General features: G+C 38.7%; 1 protein-coding gene across 1 annotated transcript in view; it reads left to right on the forward strand.

The window, feature by feature from the left end:
- Positions 1 to 17886, forward strand: part of SPOCK3 (SPARC (osteonectin), cwcv and kazal like domains proteoglycan 3) — a 95668-nt gene that overhangs the window by 46353 nt on the left and 31429 nt on the right. The window contains exon 5 of the mRNA XM_065736211.1: positions 12532 to 12658. Within this exon, the coding sequence (XP_065592283.1) occupies positions 12532 to 12658 (127 nt within the window). The remainder of the gene's footprint in view (positions 1 to 12531; positions 12659 to 17886) is intronic.

A 17886-nucleotide genomic window follows, 5' to 3' on the forward strand; every position in this document is an offset into this window, starting at 1 on the left:
TTTTCATTCATTCTTCGAATTGCTGGGGATGGGCATTAACTTCTTCCTTTTTGCTGGAGTGATGTTTTGCCATCCCTCTTTACTTTCACACTTAACTTTGTTGGCTAAATGATAAGCTTTACAGGAGGGAAAAGATAGAACGCCTGCAATAATGAAGTGCTTTGGAATGTACCTCATTCAGTTAGAAACCCAGCTGTAGAGTATCAGAGTGCAGTATTGCCAATACTGTGAGTACGGTAATGACAATGTTGTGGTTACAAGCAGGATTTTCATAATGCTAGTAGAAAGTTGCCTACTCATTCTAGTTTTCAATTACTTCAATTTAAGGAGATTGAAATATTTGAATCTGCTGTTGTGAGGACGGCTGGAAACCATGAGTTAAGCGCTCTGACCTTAGGAAAAGTAGTTACTTAAATATTCAACAAGAAGAGAGATGGGTAAAGTAAAGAAGTAAAAAGGATGTGTCAAAGTAGGAGGGCAGTAGGTGGTCATGGGTATTTCAGAATACCTGGAGTGGAATATGTGTTTGTTATTTACTCAGAGGAAAGGTGGCAAAGATAAATGCTTAAATCTTTAGATTCTTGAGGTTGCCCCACTGAGCAGGGAGAAGGGGCTTGTAATTGTATTGCAACGTATAGGAATGCACTGAGACCTTGGAAAGCTGATACCTATCTGGGCTCAGGGAAGCTGATAAGCTAGTCCAGTGGCACACTGTCATAGCTCTGCTGGTTCTGATAAATAGTCTGTTAACTTCACCATAGGTTTGGAAATGTGTTTGTAGCATCGTGCCATTTTTGCCAAGAATCCTGTGACTCATGGTCTATTGTACCACTGTACAGGCAGTGTATAAGCAAAGCTCTAAGCAAACAAGTTAGCTAATTGATTCTTTTTTGGTACTGAATGTCTGTCAGAATGTTTAAGCCTAGTGAAAGAAAGGAGGAAATACATATTACCTTCAAATGTTTCTCTGCTTTTATTTCAATTAAGCTTCAAGAGTCAATTTATGAGTGAGGTTAAGTCACTTGAGACCTAATCATTGCACAGCCAGGATTGCCTTTTCATAAGAGCGTGCAGGTTTTTGGATCTCTTAGAATAACAGATAACCAACAAATACGAATGCAGTGATAGATTCTCATCTTTCAATTCAGGTTGTTTTTAAAGCTTGGTTGGTTTATAGTCAAGACTGCTGGCAATTCATTGCTCGTGGGTAGAGAGTTGTAACAAGTAAGCATTTAAAAAGGCTAAGCCAAAAAATTATAGCTGCTCTCCCTGCAGACTCAACCTCGGTAAAACTGGGATCTTGACAGGAGATGAGTGGTATAGAAGGCCTGATGCAGTTCATGTTCCAAAAATTAAGGGGAGAGCAGCGAGTGCCATTTGGGTCTAACACTTCCCCTAGTGCTCCGATAAGAGTTCTAAGAAGTGAGATGAGCTTTAGGGAGAATCATTCCCTATCCCCAAGCTTTTGGAAGGTGGGACCCTGGATGTAGTGGTTAGCAGAAGTTTTCCAGTATGCCTACCTGCTGTGCTTTCACTGTTAACGTGTATTAAAGAATATCACTTTATTATAGACTCACAGAAGCTAATAGTATTAAGAAAATTTTTATCACTTAATCTGATTTACTAAGTCAAGGCAGTTGGACAGACTGATAGATTTCGTGCTAACACTTAATCTTATTACAACTTCCTTTAGGCTTTTGACGTAAATGACGTTTCCAAGTGCTGATTCAGTTCAAGTCCATTCTCTTGCCTTGGACTCCTGCCCTCTTGCAGTATTTTTGAAGAATATTGTAAGTGGGGAAGACGAAAATTCATTCCAACTTCTTCTTTAAATGAGTTGGATCACCCAAAGTTTGTCTTCCTTGGCTGTGCTCACCTTAATGTTATAACATGAGGAAAATGTTCTTTCTCGACTTACGAGTGATGAGCGTTGGGCCCTGAAGCATGAGATTGGTTAACCTTTCCCTGCGATGAATGGTGTGACAGAAGCCCAGAGTAAATTTCAGTGCTGCAGAACTGTAACACCAATTCTGCTGCGAAAGTGGAACTTCTGTTTCCACGCTGTGGTGCTGCGCGGCTGAGAGTTCTGCCCCAGGAATAAAAAATGAGTCCAAGTAGGAGGGATGCCCTTTTTGGAAGAAGAATGTGTGTGCTTACAGGCATGTATACGCACACAGACATGAAACGGTTTAACCATCAGATGGGAGTCCATCTTTTTGAAAACAGCAAGTCCTCCTGAAGACCAGTACACCGTGTTTTATATTACACTTGCAGTATTTGGGTCATGTATAATGACACTGGTATTCTTGCAGTAAGTATTCTCTCTGGAGGTGTTTTCTGTCCCCTCATAAAACTGCAAGTGCATTAAATGGTGAAGAGACTGCGTGTTACACTGAGAGCTTCTCTGAAGAAGGAATTCTTTCTGCTGTTTCGTTGGTGTGGGCTGATAACCTTTGTTAGCCCGTAACAGTTCCTGTAGATACTAACTTAACAGAAGGGAGGTTTGAGCTTAGATGTACAGAGTTTGGGATTGTAAAGGAATAGCTGTAATTCAAATCCATAGTTGTTTCAGGCCTGTCTGGAAGAGCACGCTAGGACTGATGAGGAAGATGCTGATGGGGAGGGGTTTTATTTTTATTTTTTTCAAACTACTACTTGGAACAGCTCGGCTCTCTTAGAAATGGGAGAAAAAAATAAGAAAAAAATAAAAATAAAAAGACAAAAAGCTAACACAACATAGAATAAGGAACAGTGCAGCCTTGAAGCTGCAGCATTTCTTTATGACGGTTAAAAAAAGGTCTAAAAAAGCCTGAAGGATTTGCTTTAGGCACATCGTGCAAAAGCTGCAACGCTTTTAGGATGTCATCATTTTACATTATAATGTTGCTGAAGAAAGCCAGCTGGTGCAGTTAAGTCTCTTATTGGAAATTTTAGCCTGATTCATTACTGTGATTTGTGGTTTTACACAGAAACACTTCATCATTTTCATGCGCCAAGCTCTGTTGAATCTGCCGAAGATTTTCTGTTTCTTTGCATAATTCGAGTTGCCAGTCTGCCAGCTTGGCAGTGCTTCAAGCCTGCTGTGTTACCTGTGTTGGTTTTGTCAGGAAGAGGTGCTGCACGGAGGATGAATCCGCAGTAATTCTTTTGTAATGGGTTAATGAGCAACACTACTTCATTCACAATGCTAACATTACGTACACAAAACAGCACTCTACAGATGTGAAAGGATATACGCTTTGTAGGAGATCAAAGAGCTTGAAATAAAGGAGGTGAAGACAGAACTTATTTTCTTTACTAGGATAAGATTACCTTCTCAGAACAGTTTTCCCTTTCAAAAATCTGTCATACGCCTATTTTTAAGGAAAATGCAGAGTCTGACTCCAGGATGGTGCAGATGGACTTTAATTTAGTAAGTCCTAAGCCTACTCATGTTGTACCTGCTCCTTTAATCTTGTTCACATTCTCTGCCTGTGGGGGCATTGGATAATCAGAATGATGAGGTTTTCAGGCAACAGGAGTGTCCTACTTTCCACTTCTGCGTTGAGATTATAAATTAGGAATTTTTTTTTTCGCTGACATCTTGCTGACGGTCATTGAAGGCACCACGTCCTAAAAGGCAATAAATGAAGATGCTTTTCTTCAAAAGATAGGAATGTGAGGTTTGACCTAGAAAAGCATTACTGTTGTACTGTACATTATCAACTGTAAAATGTCTGCAGTAAATATTTCATGATCTATCAGTGCCTAATTTGGGATTTTTCTTTTCCTTTGGTGATATTGCAGTACCTTGTTATAGTGGTGAAGAACAAAATGCAGATGATAGCAAAGGGTTCTGTGAGAGGTTTAAATATTTTCTCATGGGTTTGGAACTGAGTATACTTAGGTACACTTATTACAGTCTAGCATCACTAATAATGCATTTCATTTCACTTAAAGGTCTTCGTAGGTTGTGTGTTTATAAGCTCTGAGGTGAAAATGTGCTCAGTGTTTGAAATTGAGAAGGGAAAGCTGTGTTCAGAGAACAGAAACCATTCACTAATTTCCATTTGAGTAAAACAGTACTTCTAAGATTCCCAGTGGTTAAAAATGAATTAAAGCAGGAAGTGTTTGTCATCATAGTGTGGTGTGTGTACAAATACTGGTGTTCTACATTGAAAAATATACTACTGCTTTTGGAAACCCAACAATTCAACCTACTTTATGATAAAACAAAAGCATGTCGTGAGCTACTAAGTGTTTGTGTTCAGTTTTTTTTGTTTTTTTCATTTAAAAAACAACCTTGAGCTATTCCATGTGTCCAGGTTGTCAAAACTATGCTCTACTTATAGTCTCCTAGTAGAGAACTTAGTATTAATCTGACTGATAATGGCTCCTTAATATTAATAAATGCATATTAATAGCAACTTTGGCGTATATGTTTCAAATTACAAATATATGGAAGAAGCATGCTATATCAGAGAGGAGTAAACTGCTCAAAAGCAACTTAAATAAGCTTGTAGTATGACAATGGGATCTGAAATGCTAATGCCAAAGAGAGCTAGTGAGTGGGGGAATGCAATAATCTTGAATTAAGGGTGTGACAGTTGTTCTATTAAAGCACTATCACAACACTGTCCCATTAAAATACCCACGAATCAGGCAAAATATTGAGAATTGGGAATCGGAAAAGAACTGAAAGAATAGCTGAATGTTAGAAAACATCTTATGAAAGGCAGGGGAGGGTCATGTATATTTGTTTTCCACAGAGAGGAGGAAGGTAGGCTTCATAGTCTGCAAGGTTCTGGGTGTTAGGAGTGGACTGTGATGGTAAAGATCAGTTTTGTGACAGTCAGTGTTTTGAGCCTATAGGGAAATCAGCTATTTTCTAGTTAAAAAAAAAAAATATATATATATATATATATATATATAGTTCTCTTGTGCTTGCTGACTGGAATAGTTCTGTGCTGTGCTGTGATTAAGGTCTACATTTAATACTGCTAATTTACCATCAAATGTCTTAATGATCTTTTGAAATCCTTCTCTCGTTGCTATGGAAGTTTGGCATTCTGGACTGTAGTTGTGACATGTGAAGTCTAACACAAAGATAACAAATTGTTATTGCTGGCAGTCAACAGTTGTCCAAATGAATTCAATGAGAAAATTATTTAATCTAGTCTGTAAAACTTAGTTTCCATGCAGCTGTTAGGTATGTGACATCTTAACTTTGTTCTGCGAGAACTCTTGGATGGTTGTAGTGTAGAATCAGTACAGTAAGAAATTTGTATGTGATCACAGAATGGCTTGAGATGGAGGTGACCTTAAAGACCATTTGGTTCCAACCCACCTGCCATGGGCAGGGACACCTTCTGTTAGATGAGCTGCCCTCCAGCCAGACCTTCGGCACCTCCAGGTGTGTGACACCCACGTCTTCTATGGGCATTCTGTTGCAGTGCTTCACCACCCTCAGAGTAAAGAATTTCCTCCCAACATCTAAACTTAATATCTCTTGTTTTATCTTTCAACCATCTCCCTTTTAGTATCATTCACTCCCTGATAAAGAGCCACTCCCCATCTTTCCTGTAGGGCTCCCCTTTGGGTACTGCAGTGAGGTCTCCCCAGAGCCTTTCTTCTTAAGGCTGGTCTACCTGAACTCTCTCCTTGTAGGAGAGGTGTTCCAGCCTTCTGGTCCCCTTTATGATCCTCCTCTGGGACCCCCTCTACTAGGTTCATGTACTTACTGAGATTAGGGCTCCAGAGCTGAATGCAGAGTGGAATAAAGGCCCTGCTGGCCATACTTTTGTTGTTATCATCTTGGGAATCAGGAAATCAGCTTGTCTAGGAAATCAGCTTATCTGCCAACATTTTTTTGTGTGTGTAATAGTCGTTGCTTAATAACGATCTGGGATAAGGAGGTTTCTTATTGTGGCCCCTAGATGGCAGAGTGATTTGGACATAGTGTAAATTCCTAACATATCAAATGGATGCCTGAGTAGAATATAGCTTCTACTGAAGTGAGGTCCTTTACTGTGGAAAAAGAAAAGGAAAATCTGATGATTCCTACTGCAGTGTTCTATAGATGCAAGTTATTACATTTGAAAATGAGAACCTTTTAAGCCTAAGGAATTGGCTTTCAGGAAAACATTCTCCTTGTAGCTCCAGTGTGTGTCCTGCATCTATTTATTTTATGAGAAGTAAGGTTATTTCTCGATATCCTCTCAACTATGTGTAGAATCTGCAACTGTCAGTACTGTTACTGCAGTACTTAAGAGGGAAGTTGAAAGAAGTGAGGGATGCAACAAAGCACGCTCAAAAGATCTGTAAAAAATAGAGAAATATTCTTCAGATTGACAGTACATAGTTTAACTGCCCTCTGGGGTGATGGTGGTTTGTACACTGTAGAAGAATTTGTCACACCAATGTTAATCCTTTAACAAGACTACCTTCTATTACTGTCTCTAGGTAATATATCAGCCTCTTCCTTCTGTCTTTGATCTTTCTGCTAAAAAAAACCCAAACAAACAAAACCACAGCTGTTAATCAGAGCTTTTAAAAGACTAACTACACTTGGGATGGGAGATTGAGACGTGTTGCAACTCAGAAGAGCTGCCATCTCTTACGGTTTGGAAAAGATATTTAGAACTTTTTTACAGAGGTCGGTTTTTCCCTTTTTCCCTGATTTGCAATAGGTTCTCTCACTAAGGACTAGCTTTCTTAATGCAGCATGTACATGCAACCTACCATCTGGAAATTAGGGCCTCTGGTGAAATTTATTGATAGGTTTTAGTCTCCACGTCAGGTTTTTCTCTTTGTTTTTCTGCTTTTTGCTCATTACATTCTCATTTTTCCTCTTCATTTTGATAATGTAGGTGTTCGTTATTATTTTCTGTGTATGTGTATCTCCAGAGAAATCTGGCCATGTAATAGTGGTGATCAGAAAACTAGCATAACATGTAATGTTTGTGACTCAAGTCTTTTTAATATTGTTGCTTCTTTGTAAATCATATTTTAGTGGAGTGGTAGAAAAATACATGCTGATCAGTGCCTGGCTGTGTAAATTACACATGAGGAAGATAGGGAGGTTCTAAGAGGTAAATTAGTACTATCTGTAAATAGGGTCTTTGCATGCTTCAACATCTGAAATTGTGGTATTTTGTCCATATAAGAGTCTTTAAAACAAGCTTCTAAGCTTCTGGTACTGTACGTAATCACGTGTAACATATTGCAGCTAGAAACACCTGTATTGTTTGAGTGGGGAAGAAAAAAAGTTCGGTGCAAATTCTTCATTCAGGTGTTAGTATATTAAAATTCCTCTTACTACTCATGCAGCTGCAGTTAAATAATGAGAACACATTTCCATGCTGCTGTGCATTCGGTGCTTTTCCATGTCATTAAAATGCTATGCTAGATAACTTCAGTCAAAGTGGCACCGATAGACGCAGGGTGAATTTCAGCAGTGTTACTTATTACTGTTTTAATACGACTTTTTTCTAAGGTTTTAATTTTCTTTATATGAGGGCTGCTCCAAAAGGAGTGCCTCCTATTTTACCATACTGGTTCGTGACACCAGAGGCAGATGTTGTTGGGAAATATCAGCTTCTACAGCCATACCAATCTGTTCTGTTGCCACGTGACAGATGGCATCTGATGTGGAAGTGTCTGAAGCAAAGGTGTGCCACTGAAATCCTCCAACCAGAAAAAGTGGCACCCGTTGATATTCATCAACACTTGCTGAATGTTGATGGAGACCAAGCAGTGGATGTAAGCACAATGGGGTGCTGAGTGGTGCGTGCCAGCAGTGTGACAGTGACGTGAAAGACGAGCCATGTTCCAGACAGCCGTGCATAGCTGTGGCACCATGAAATGATCAGCTCATCCACTCACATCAGCAGATTATGGCCTGGTTACTGCGTACGGAGCTGCACGTTGGTTTCAGTGCATGGGGAATGATGGTGGCAACACTGGAACATCACAGAGTTTGCGCCAGATGGGTCCCACAGGTGTTGCCACAGGAACAGAAGGAAGACTGTGCAAGCTTGCTAGTACCTACTGAACCAGTAGGAGGCTGAAGGTAATAGTTTCATGGATCACATCTTTACCTGTGATGAGTCGGGGTGTCACTACTGGAGCCCAAGTGTCAGTCCATGAAGGAGCAGCATGTGAATTCCTCATCGATGAAGGTCAAGACTCTGCCTTCAGCAGGTAAAGTGATGTTTTGGGATAGGAAAGGGGTGATCCTTCTGGATTTCTTGGAACACGGATAGAACATCGACTCCGATCACTACGGTGTGACTTCCATAGTCAGGCTGGAGCAGATGGCAGTGTTTCCCTTGCAGCACAATAGCACTTGGCTTTGTACTAGCTGCAAGACCATGGAGCTGGACTCTCTGATCAAACCCACTGTATAGTCTGGATTTGGCACCTTCTGACTTCTGTCTGTTCAGACCAATGAGAGATGGACTGAATGGGCAACGTTTTCCTGGCAACGATGCTGGTGCAGGTTTTTATGAGCCCACCACGCAGGCTCCTGTTTATTACTGGCAAAAATGCATAGCTAATCATGTTGACTATGTTGAAAAATAGTCGTAGTTGAGAATTTGCTCTATCAAATGGTGATTTTGTACTCTTTCATATTCATATGAAAGATTTATTATTTATTTCTATATTTAATTTTTTTTTATTTATATTTTTCATAAACACATCTTGTTATTACAAGTATTTGGAAAGAGATCATAAGAATTGAGAAGAATTCTTCTTGCATGCGTTACAAATAATGCAAAATAACCAAAAAGTCAAATTAATGTAGCGACACAAACACAAGACATGACATGTGTTCTGATTTTGCCTTGGAGAGAGTTAATTTTCTTCATTGCATTTATTAGCACATTGCATTTTGGACTTAGGAGGAAAACAGTGTTGATAACACATTGATGTTTTAGTTGTTGCTGAGCAGGTGATGCACAGAGCTGAGGTTATTTCAGCTGCCATTGAGGGGTTGGGGGTACACAGGGAGCTGAGAGGGGACAGAACAGCACCTGACCCAAACTGGACAGGAGGATATGCCATACCATATGGCATCATGTGGCACGATAAAACTGTGGTGTTGGCTGGGACCATCTCGGCCTCAGTGAGTGGGCGACGAGCGATTGTGTTGTGCAGCACTTGTTTTCTGTGCTGTTTTGTCATTAATATTTGTCCTTCCATTTGTGTCCTATGGAACTGCCTCTATCCTAGCCCATGAGTTTTGCTAGTTTTCCAGTTCCCCCCTTCATCCCTCTGTGGGGAACGATTGTGCCCACAACTCATCACACCATATCATCTTGGTTGCTTTTGTCACTTGAGAGAAACATTGAGAGCTGTAGTTTTATTTTAGGATGCTTCCGCATGAGAAAGGAATTTCGAAGGAAACATAGTCAAGTCTAACAAACTAGATTTGGCAAAGCAAATACTTTTTCTAATTAAGTTAATCTGACATAGCCTGACTGTGCCTCCCAAAGGCCACAGCAAAAAGTCTCAAAATGAAAGTATTAATCAGATTTCTAAGAATGTCTAAGTAATTCAAGTATGGCTAGCAGAGGAAAATGGCAAGAGTTCCTTGTAACATTAGTTCTTTACTAACGCAAATGCATTGCTATCAGTCTGCGTTTGAAAACCTGTGTTTGAGGATTCTCAAGTCTAGCATTTAACTATCAAGTTCATTCAAGTGAACTGGACACCAGTGCATTTTATATGTCATTTAAAAAGCCACGTTACGAGTCGGTGGCTTGCAGCTAAATATTCCAAGAGTTATTTTAAGCATTCGTGAAGTGGTTGGAGGCATGATCACTGTATATACAGAGAGGTGGGTTTATGTATGCAAACAGGTACACAGGCTACAGTAATTGAGCAGATTGCCTAATTATGTTTCCAGACATGCAGTTCAGTATGCAGACTAAAAGCAGTTGTGTAATTTGGTGTATGCAAATTAATGTAATCACAAGTGTGGCTGGTGAATTAAAGCCCACAGATTTCATATGATGGTTCAGGTGTCAGCAGTGTCAGAGGGGGTGGAGCTTTTGTATTTACCACTAGTCATTTCATTTCTAGGGATTGATCTCCAAACCCTATTTCAGGAAATTGAGAAGTGCAAAATCTGCGAGTGGAAGAGATTGACTTGTGTATGGCTTCTTATTTTTATTGTGGCAAAATACTAACCAGGGACAAGCAGCTTTTTGGTGACTGTTGTGGTAAATGGCAGAATATTAGTAATTTCAAGTTGTGATGATCTGGATGTTCTTGCTTATCAAATGGAAAAAAACAACAGTGAGGAAAGGAGGGTGTTTTCTTACAGGGACGTAACTGATTTATTAGTTTACTAGTTATTTTCCTCTAACCTTTTAAAATATAAAAATGTATTGCTTTAAATGCATAGTCAAGTTGCAATTGGCATTGTTTGTTTTGTCAGCAAGCAGTCTTTCTGTATCCTTACATGGTGGTCAGCAGCAGCAGGGATTTATAATTCAGGATGATTTTTATCATTAGAATCATTTCTATTGTAAGCAGTTTGCATGTATCATCATTGCCTTGTTGGGGGGGAAAAAACCCACGCTGTGGGAAACACCAGTGAAAGCACTGACAAACTGTTAAGGGAAACAAACGTGATGGAATTAAATAGGCAAGAAATGAAATGTTAGGATATTTAAATGTGAGTCAATACTAAGAGAGTTTATGAAGTGTGTGTACCACAGCTGCTATCCAAAATATTATTTCCTTATTTTCTTGCCAGCACATCAACAGGCAGTCAGAAAAATAAAAACAGAAAGAAGCTTTGAGCAGCTATACTGCAGAGTCTTTTCTTACTGAAGCTTCTGAACGTGTGCCTGTCTAAAGCATTTATATGACTCGGAATCTCTGGACTAACATGATTTATAGTTTATTACGTCATTTATTCTGAGTTTGGAAAATGCAGATATTTCTGTTTTATAGAGGAGTTACTCTGGTTACATGGAAAACAAGATCTTGAGGGTGATTTGCCGAAGATCTCAGGGGAGCTGTTTGCAGAGGAGGAAACTTGACTTTTTGGCCTTGGACGAATGGCCTGGCATAGCTTGCATTTAAAAGCTTGGGTCTGAGGCTGGTTGAGAGAGGGTGATCTTTCTATGTTGTTTTCACCACTCTGGTTGACGTGCGATTTGTTTCCTCTGCTTGTCCTGGTGTGCAGCCCTGTTGTGATCTTTTCTGAGACATCATTCTCTTTCCTTCCTTTAGATGATTTTACTCACCCTTTTTTCTCAGTCTGGACGTGCCTTCTTCCCACCCCATTCCCATCTTTATTTGTCTGTAAACCCCACTGGGGGGGTAGATTATTTAGCAGTGAGGACAGGTAAACTAAAAATCCACAATCTCTGCTAGTCTTGAGAATAAGTACACAACAGCCTGAGTATCTCAGAAGTCCTGTTTCCAATCTTTACTTCTCTCAGAATTCTTTCTGTTGATGTCTGGGATTTGTGCAGTTGCTTATAACCAAAAGGACTGTTCGTTTGTACCTTTCTTTAGTTGAAATGAAATGGTTTGTGTTTAGCCTTCAAATGATGCAGTCCAGCAGAAAGTACTGTAATTTATTTTTAGTTAGTGGTATATCTTTGAGTTCTCTCCCCTGCTTGTTCTTTCCATCCAGATATTTTACCTCTCATTACACTACATAGAATTGTGAATCAGCTCAGAATACAGTCACAACATAATATGAATGTAAACATGTGTATGTAAATTACATGATCTTCTTAAAGACTTAATTACAGCTGTAAATAACGATTCAGAGCAACCAGGAGAAAACATTTTTCTCTTTGGTATGGCCATATGATATGAGCTACTGAAGTGTAGAAGAATACTTTGAGGAAGTGCCACAACTTTGTTCTTATTTTAGTCATTCGACGGATCAGTATAGCATTTGTCTGGGTTAAAATGTGGCTTTGTGTGTTTGCACACAGGTGAATGCGTGCATGCAAGCTTACATATGCACACGTGTATATAAATCTGTGTTCCAGCAAGCTGCTTCTGTTTACCTTTGAACTCTGCTTTTGGTGGTGGAGTCTGAATTTTGAGAGGTGCAGTCTGTGAAAGACAGTGGTCAAAGGAAGCTGACCAGTACTCTGAAGGACCGTTTCAATTGAATTTCTTATGGTAACGTTTAGTAATACTGAAGTGTTAACTCTTTAAACTCCAGGTATAATAATAGCTCTATTCATATTATTTAACAAGAAAAAAAATAAGCAAATACAACACAAGTCATATATCTTTCACTGATCAGTAAATGGAACAGTCACCAAAGAATCATCTTGGTTGTCTTTTTCTACCAAGATATCTTAGAAATTATATGCAGGTATTGGGTATAGCTCCAGTGAGTATGGATTGATAGCAAACAAGCATATAGCTGAGAGTAAAGACTGCCAGTGCTTTGCTTAATGGCTGAAACAGTGTGTGGCTTACTGTTTGTAAAGGCTCATTAAAATGCCCTGATTGTGTTCTATTTTTACTACTGCTTATCAGAATTACATACTTTTTGTTTACTTACAGTATGAAAGAGGCTGGTTTAGGCCATAAACAGTGGAGGGGTGGTCCCATTTCATCAAACTGCAAGCAGTGTCCAGTAGTTTATACCAATCCTGTTTGTGGATCAGATGGTCACACATATTCTTCTCAGGTAAGAATTAAATGCAGTTCTTTCAATGTTCACTTCAATTCCAGCTCTTAGAAAGTAAAACACTGTGTTGTTATGCAAATGAACGTTTGTTTGTTTTAACTAATGTATATTCACGACTGCAACCAACAGCAACACTAGCATATCTTAAGGCACAAAATAAAGGTGGAGGCAAATCCCAAACAGCACGCTGGGCACAGCAGTACCCAAAAGCACAATGTAGCACAACTCCAACAAAATGTGTTTGCTACAGACACCAAGGTGTGGTTTAGAAGAGGAGAAGTCTCGTGTGTCCTCAGTCTGGTGTCAGGTCAACCTCAGAAATCAGATATTCCTGTTGACTGTTGACAAGATGCTTCATATTCCAAGCACAGAGGCACAGATGTAAAATATCCAGAGGTGATGTAAATAATTGTTGCCTCAGCACTTACTCTATTTTAAGAATTTTCTGTCATACTTATTTGGAGACAGGATAATAGCAAAAACAGTATTGTCAGTCTTCCTAGCCTTCTGTAGAGAAAAGCTTTTGATCACACTGAAGTCCAAAAGACCACGAGCCCACATTAGTACAGTGCTCAGCTCAAGCTTGCAGATGCCACTGGGAAACTGGGAGACTTTAAAGTGCTGAAACCAAATCGATTGCTTTAGCATCTTCCTTAAAGCTTTCAGTAGGAAGAAAAAAAGACAGAATATAATGACAAATTTCTCTGCCTTGACCATTCCTGTGCCTTTATCCTGAACTTCATATTAGAAAATATTGTTCTTAGAAAACCACAACCCTTAGAGAACAGTGCACAAGAATCTTAGTTAGAATTCTTAGTGAAAACTCTCAGCACAAGGTATCTCTGCCTTTACAGGTGTTCTGGCTTTCCAGGGTCAGTGTGAATTAAAGGTTTAATTTCAATGTTTGAAAATGATTTTCACCTTTATTGTGTAGTCTTGTGTGTTACCAGTTCTCTATCTCACAGGGACCTTTGAGAACACAAGACAAGATTGGAAGCAGACGTCAGTTATAGTAATGTCCTGGGCTTCCTTGTCCTCACCTCTGGAAGTGACATGTTGTCCAGAGGAGGGAACAAAGCAATTCTTTGTAACCTCTCTCAAACCACTATGCTGAAGCACAAGCAGTTGCTGCTTGCTTTGTGTGCCTCTATTTCTCTTAATTGCAGAATGAGCTTCTCTAGTTGTATTTACTGTATGAGAGCGAGAGGAGAAGCCAGCAGCTCTGTATTTGCACACAGACTGTCTCTATAGCCCTGAAGCAACTTGCACTCATTTTTAGGATCAGTCTATTGCCCATAGTAAATTCTGAGATGTGCAGTGTCTCATACTGTTAAACTGTGCGTGAACAAACTCACTCTGAGTCACTCACACTCACTCACACTAACAGCAGACCTCAGAATTAATTCATTTTTTGTGGAAACGTGGGAATAACTGATCAGGAACATTCGATCTGTTTAGAATCAGGTAACTTTAATTAACATTGTATTCATAACAGTCCTGGGAGTGAAAGTAAACCCTGATGGCTTCTCTGTGTCCAGTCTTGAAGGAGATACACAGAAATCTATAAATAATGAGTTGCAGATACTTTAACTAATGTACTGAAGATAAGGTGAGGATGCGTTGCTTAAACAGAATGATAAGAATGGAGTAAGTAGATACACTCTGCTTCCTTTCCAGTGCACTGTTAGAGCTGCAGTCGTTCTAGTAGCACATGTTATTTTACCTCTGTGCCCTTGAAATGGATGTCATACAAGGGTAACGTGGCAGCAGAGTGCATGTCTTTTGTCTTTTGTAATTCACTACCTCTTAACGGTAGATTCTAAATTTATAACAGGAGAATGCTTGAACAAAAATAAATAGTTAATGACCATAGTTATGTATTACTATACACATATAAGGTGTTTTTCAGAGATGTTATGATTTGAAATTCAGTGGTGGAGTTGCATCGAAATAGAGGTCTCTGCAAGGTTATTTCAAGAGCAGTCATTTTTAAAACTGATGTAACTACGTATGCTTGTATTCCTTTACTCCAGGCCAAGTTTATTTTTGTTGTGTCATCAAGCTCCAGCAGGAGTTTATATAGCAATTTTCTTTTGCTTAGAATGCATTTATCAGTGACTGTGCCAAAGTGTGCAATGCATTTTCTGGAAATCAGTCAGTAAATAGTAAAGTCAACCAGCAACCTGCACTTATGTGAGGGACACTGTTCTTGTATGATCCCCCTTTTCTGACCAAACCCATGCAAATGTTTTTATAAAATTATACAGCTATAGATATGTCATTATTTATTTATTTTTCTTTGGAAATTAAAAGGAGACTATAATGGGTAGGCACTGTAGGTAAATAAGGTTAACTTCAGGGTCAGGCGAGGTTGCTGTGTTTTACACTGATCTTTAACAGGCCACGTTAAGGCTTTCTGTGCTCTCAGCCCACGGTTGTTCACCAGTAGTCAGTATCAAGGAAAAGCACTAAGTAGGAAACATTAATTATTAACAGCACAGGAATGTTGGAATAAAGCTATTGTGTGCTAAAATGTTATACAAGTGAACTTTAATTATTATGTAAGAAGAAATTCAGCATAAAGAGATCCTACAGTTTTCTTGCCAGGGTGGCATTAACACACAGCTTTTAGATAATACACGTTTTAAGTTCCATTAGTCTAGTTTTATATTCTGCATTTCTCTTTTCACGCCTTGAATGAAGATGGTGTATCCGTGGGTAGGATGACAACTGAGGTGCTTGAAACGCTTCACGAATATTGCAGTATACTATCAGCATGTTATTTCTTAGGGCAAGGGTGATCCTTAAATACCTGTAAGCAATGGTTTGAGTATTTTGAAAGGAAAACATTGCCGAAGTGATTTCATTTGAATACACGTGTTGCTCTGTGATTTTATTCTAGAGCCATCTTGGCAGCGTGCTCTAGATCCTCTAGCCACAATTTGCTTCAGTTATTTTCATATTCACAATGAATTGATGACATATTTTTTTTCTCCTTTAAATGAAGACTTCATATTCTCAGCAATGATGCTATAGGCACAAGTAGCTTCCACGTTACTCCCACTTGTTATCTTATGTGCTCAGATCAGAATGCTGTCTCAGGGGCAGTCAGCTATTTCAGTGACGGATCTGATTTGTAATGGAAAACTGAAGTAATCACAAACCTGAATGTCCATCAGACTTTGTAAACTGGGCTAATCTAGTACACCATTTATTTCTTATCTGCATGGTGACTCAGCTGTAGACTTAAATGAAACATAGCCAAAAACAATAGGTTTTAAACTTTGCCTGCTTAAAACAAAATAATGTAATGTGAAATAAATCTCTTCATATTTTACTGGCCCGCAGACATGCAGCTGGAAGAAGAGAAGAAACAGACAATCTTTTCATTGTGGTTCACTGCTAGTCAGCAAGGCAAAAGGAGTATTGCTTGATTGATGCACGAAATAAGCTGTATGAGGATAGGCTGATTGTCACAGAAATGCTGGAAGCTCCTTGTTGATTATTTTAACCTTTTAAAGAAAGACTCGTGCTTTTTTGGTGTGTGTTTGTGTTTGCTTTTGTAATCAGTGCACTTTGCCAGTATTGCTTGAAGTTTTGTTTGGGACCAGAAGTGATGGGATATGATATTCCAGCAAAGTCAAGCAGGGAAGGGTTTACTTATTTCTTTAGTCAGTTTTTCCAAATAGTCTCAAGTACTAAAAATCTCAAATTACATATTAACTGGTATCTTTCTGTCAGCTTCATTCAAACTATCATGCTGCTAAAGCTGCACGAAACTGAGACAGTAGCTTAGATGACAAAGTTTCCTAGAACTTCTAATTAAATTTAGTAGTCAAACAGAACTAAACGTTCAGCTTATATTAAAAAAATAATTATGCACACTGATTGTGTAGGGTCACGCTAACACTTAACAAGAAACTGAAATAACTACATGTTAAATAGTAACTTCAGACAACATAAGCAAAATTTAGACCAGCAGTGCTATCAACAAGTCCTGCTGTCTCAGAGCAAAGACTCAGTCCTACCAATTTAGTGTCTCACTGAAATACAGCGTCCATAACAGAACCAAGAGAGAAGGGAAATTCATAGATCACTGTAGAATCATTGGAGGAGTGTGTTGGCTTAGAAAGATTTGCTACTCCGTCCCTTCATTTGGAGGATGACTTACAGCTCCGTGTCCCAATTTTAATTAGTATATTTGATAAATTTAGAACATGGAAAACTTTGCATATTATTTATAAATGAAGTACTGACAGCAAGAAGTAGAAAGATTTAGGTACACTTCTGTGTGGCTTTATGTAATAAATGAACATTATGGAGTTTTATAAAGGAATTTCTCTTAATGGTAGCATTTGGAACCTAGTATTTCAGGCTAAAGAAAAGATCTTTTTCTATTGACACTGTGTAGTTTAAATGGCTTAGACTTGGACAATATAGCCTTGCATAGATTAGTCAAGTCTGTATATGTTAATTTAATTTTATTTCCTGTAATTGAAGACTAATGAGCATACTCTTCAGATGGTATTTTAGCTCACATATAATCTTATAAATATTTCAGCGTAGATATAATTAGATAAATTCAACTTGTTTAATTAGTAATGTAATCAGCCAGCATAGTAGGAGAGTATATGATATTAAAAGTACAGTGATTATGCATGCTAATAAACCATAAGCAGATTTTTTAATTAAAAAAAAAAAAACCAACATGCTTTTGCAAGCTGTTTGTATCTTACTATAGGCAGTCAGTCAAGAAACTTTCTCCAAGTTAGAAAATTGTGAATGTCAGAAAGAAGGCAGACCAAGGGCCTTGTGAGCTCAGAGCTGAGTGAGATTCTGTGGATCTGTAGCTTGTGGCTGCTAAGAGTTAGGAAGAGTTTTCAAAAGTGGAGCTTGTTTAAATGCTGGAATTTGAGCAAATAACGTGGACAGAGGCCCTGAATGAGAGACAATTCGGATTGGAGATTTAAGTAGATACGTGCATGCTTCAGAAAGAGAAATTCCCTATATGAAAGATGCTTACAGTAAGCTATTCATCTACTTTTAATCTGTCAGTGATTACACTTGGGAGTAAGCCAAGAACAGAACTAAAAATATAGGTGGGAGGGGGAATAACACAGCTGACTAATTTTGCCCCTTTTGTTAATCATTAAAAAACACCCAACACATCTCTTAAATATTTTTAAATACATATTTGAAGAATCTTGCCTTTTACAGAACTTATCTTC

Source organism: Cyrtonyx montezumae, unplaced genomic scaffold, assembly GCF_038088225.1.
Source record: "Cyrtonyx montezumae isolate F1298 unplaced genomic scaffold, pur_monq_1.0 scaffold_2, whole genome shotgun sequence".
NCBI lineage: Eukaryota > Metazoa > Chordata > Aves > Galliformes > Odontophoridae > Cyrtonyx > Cyrtonyx montezumae.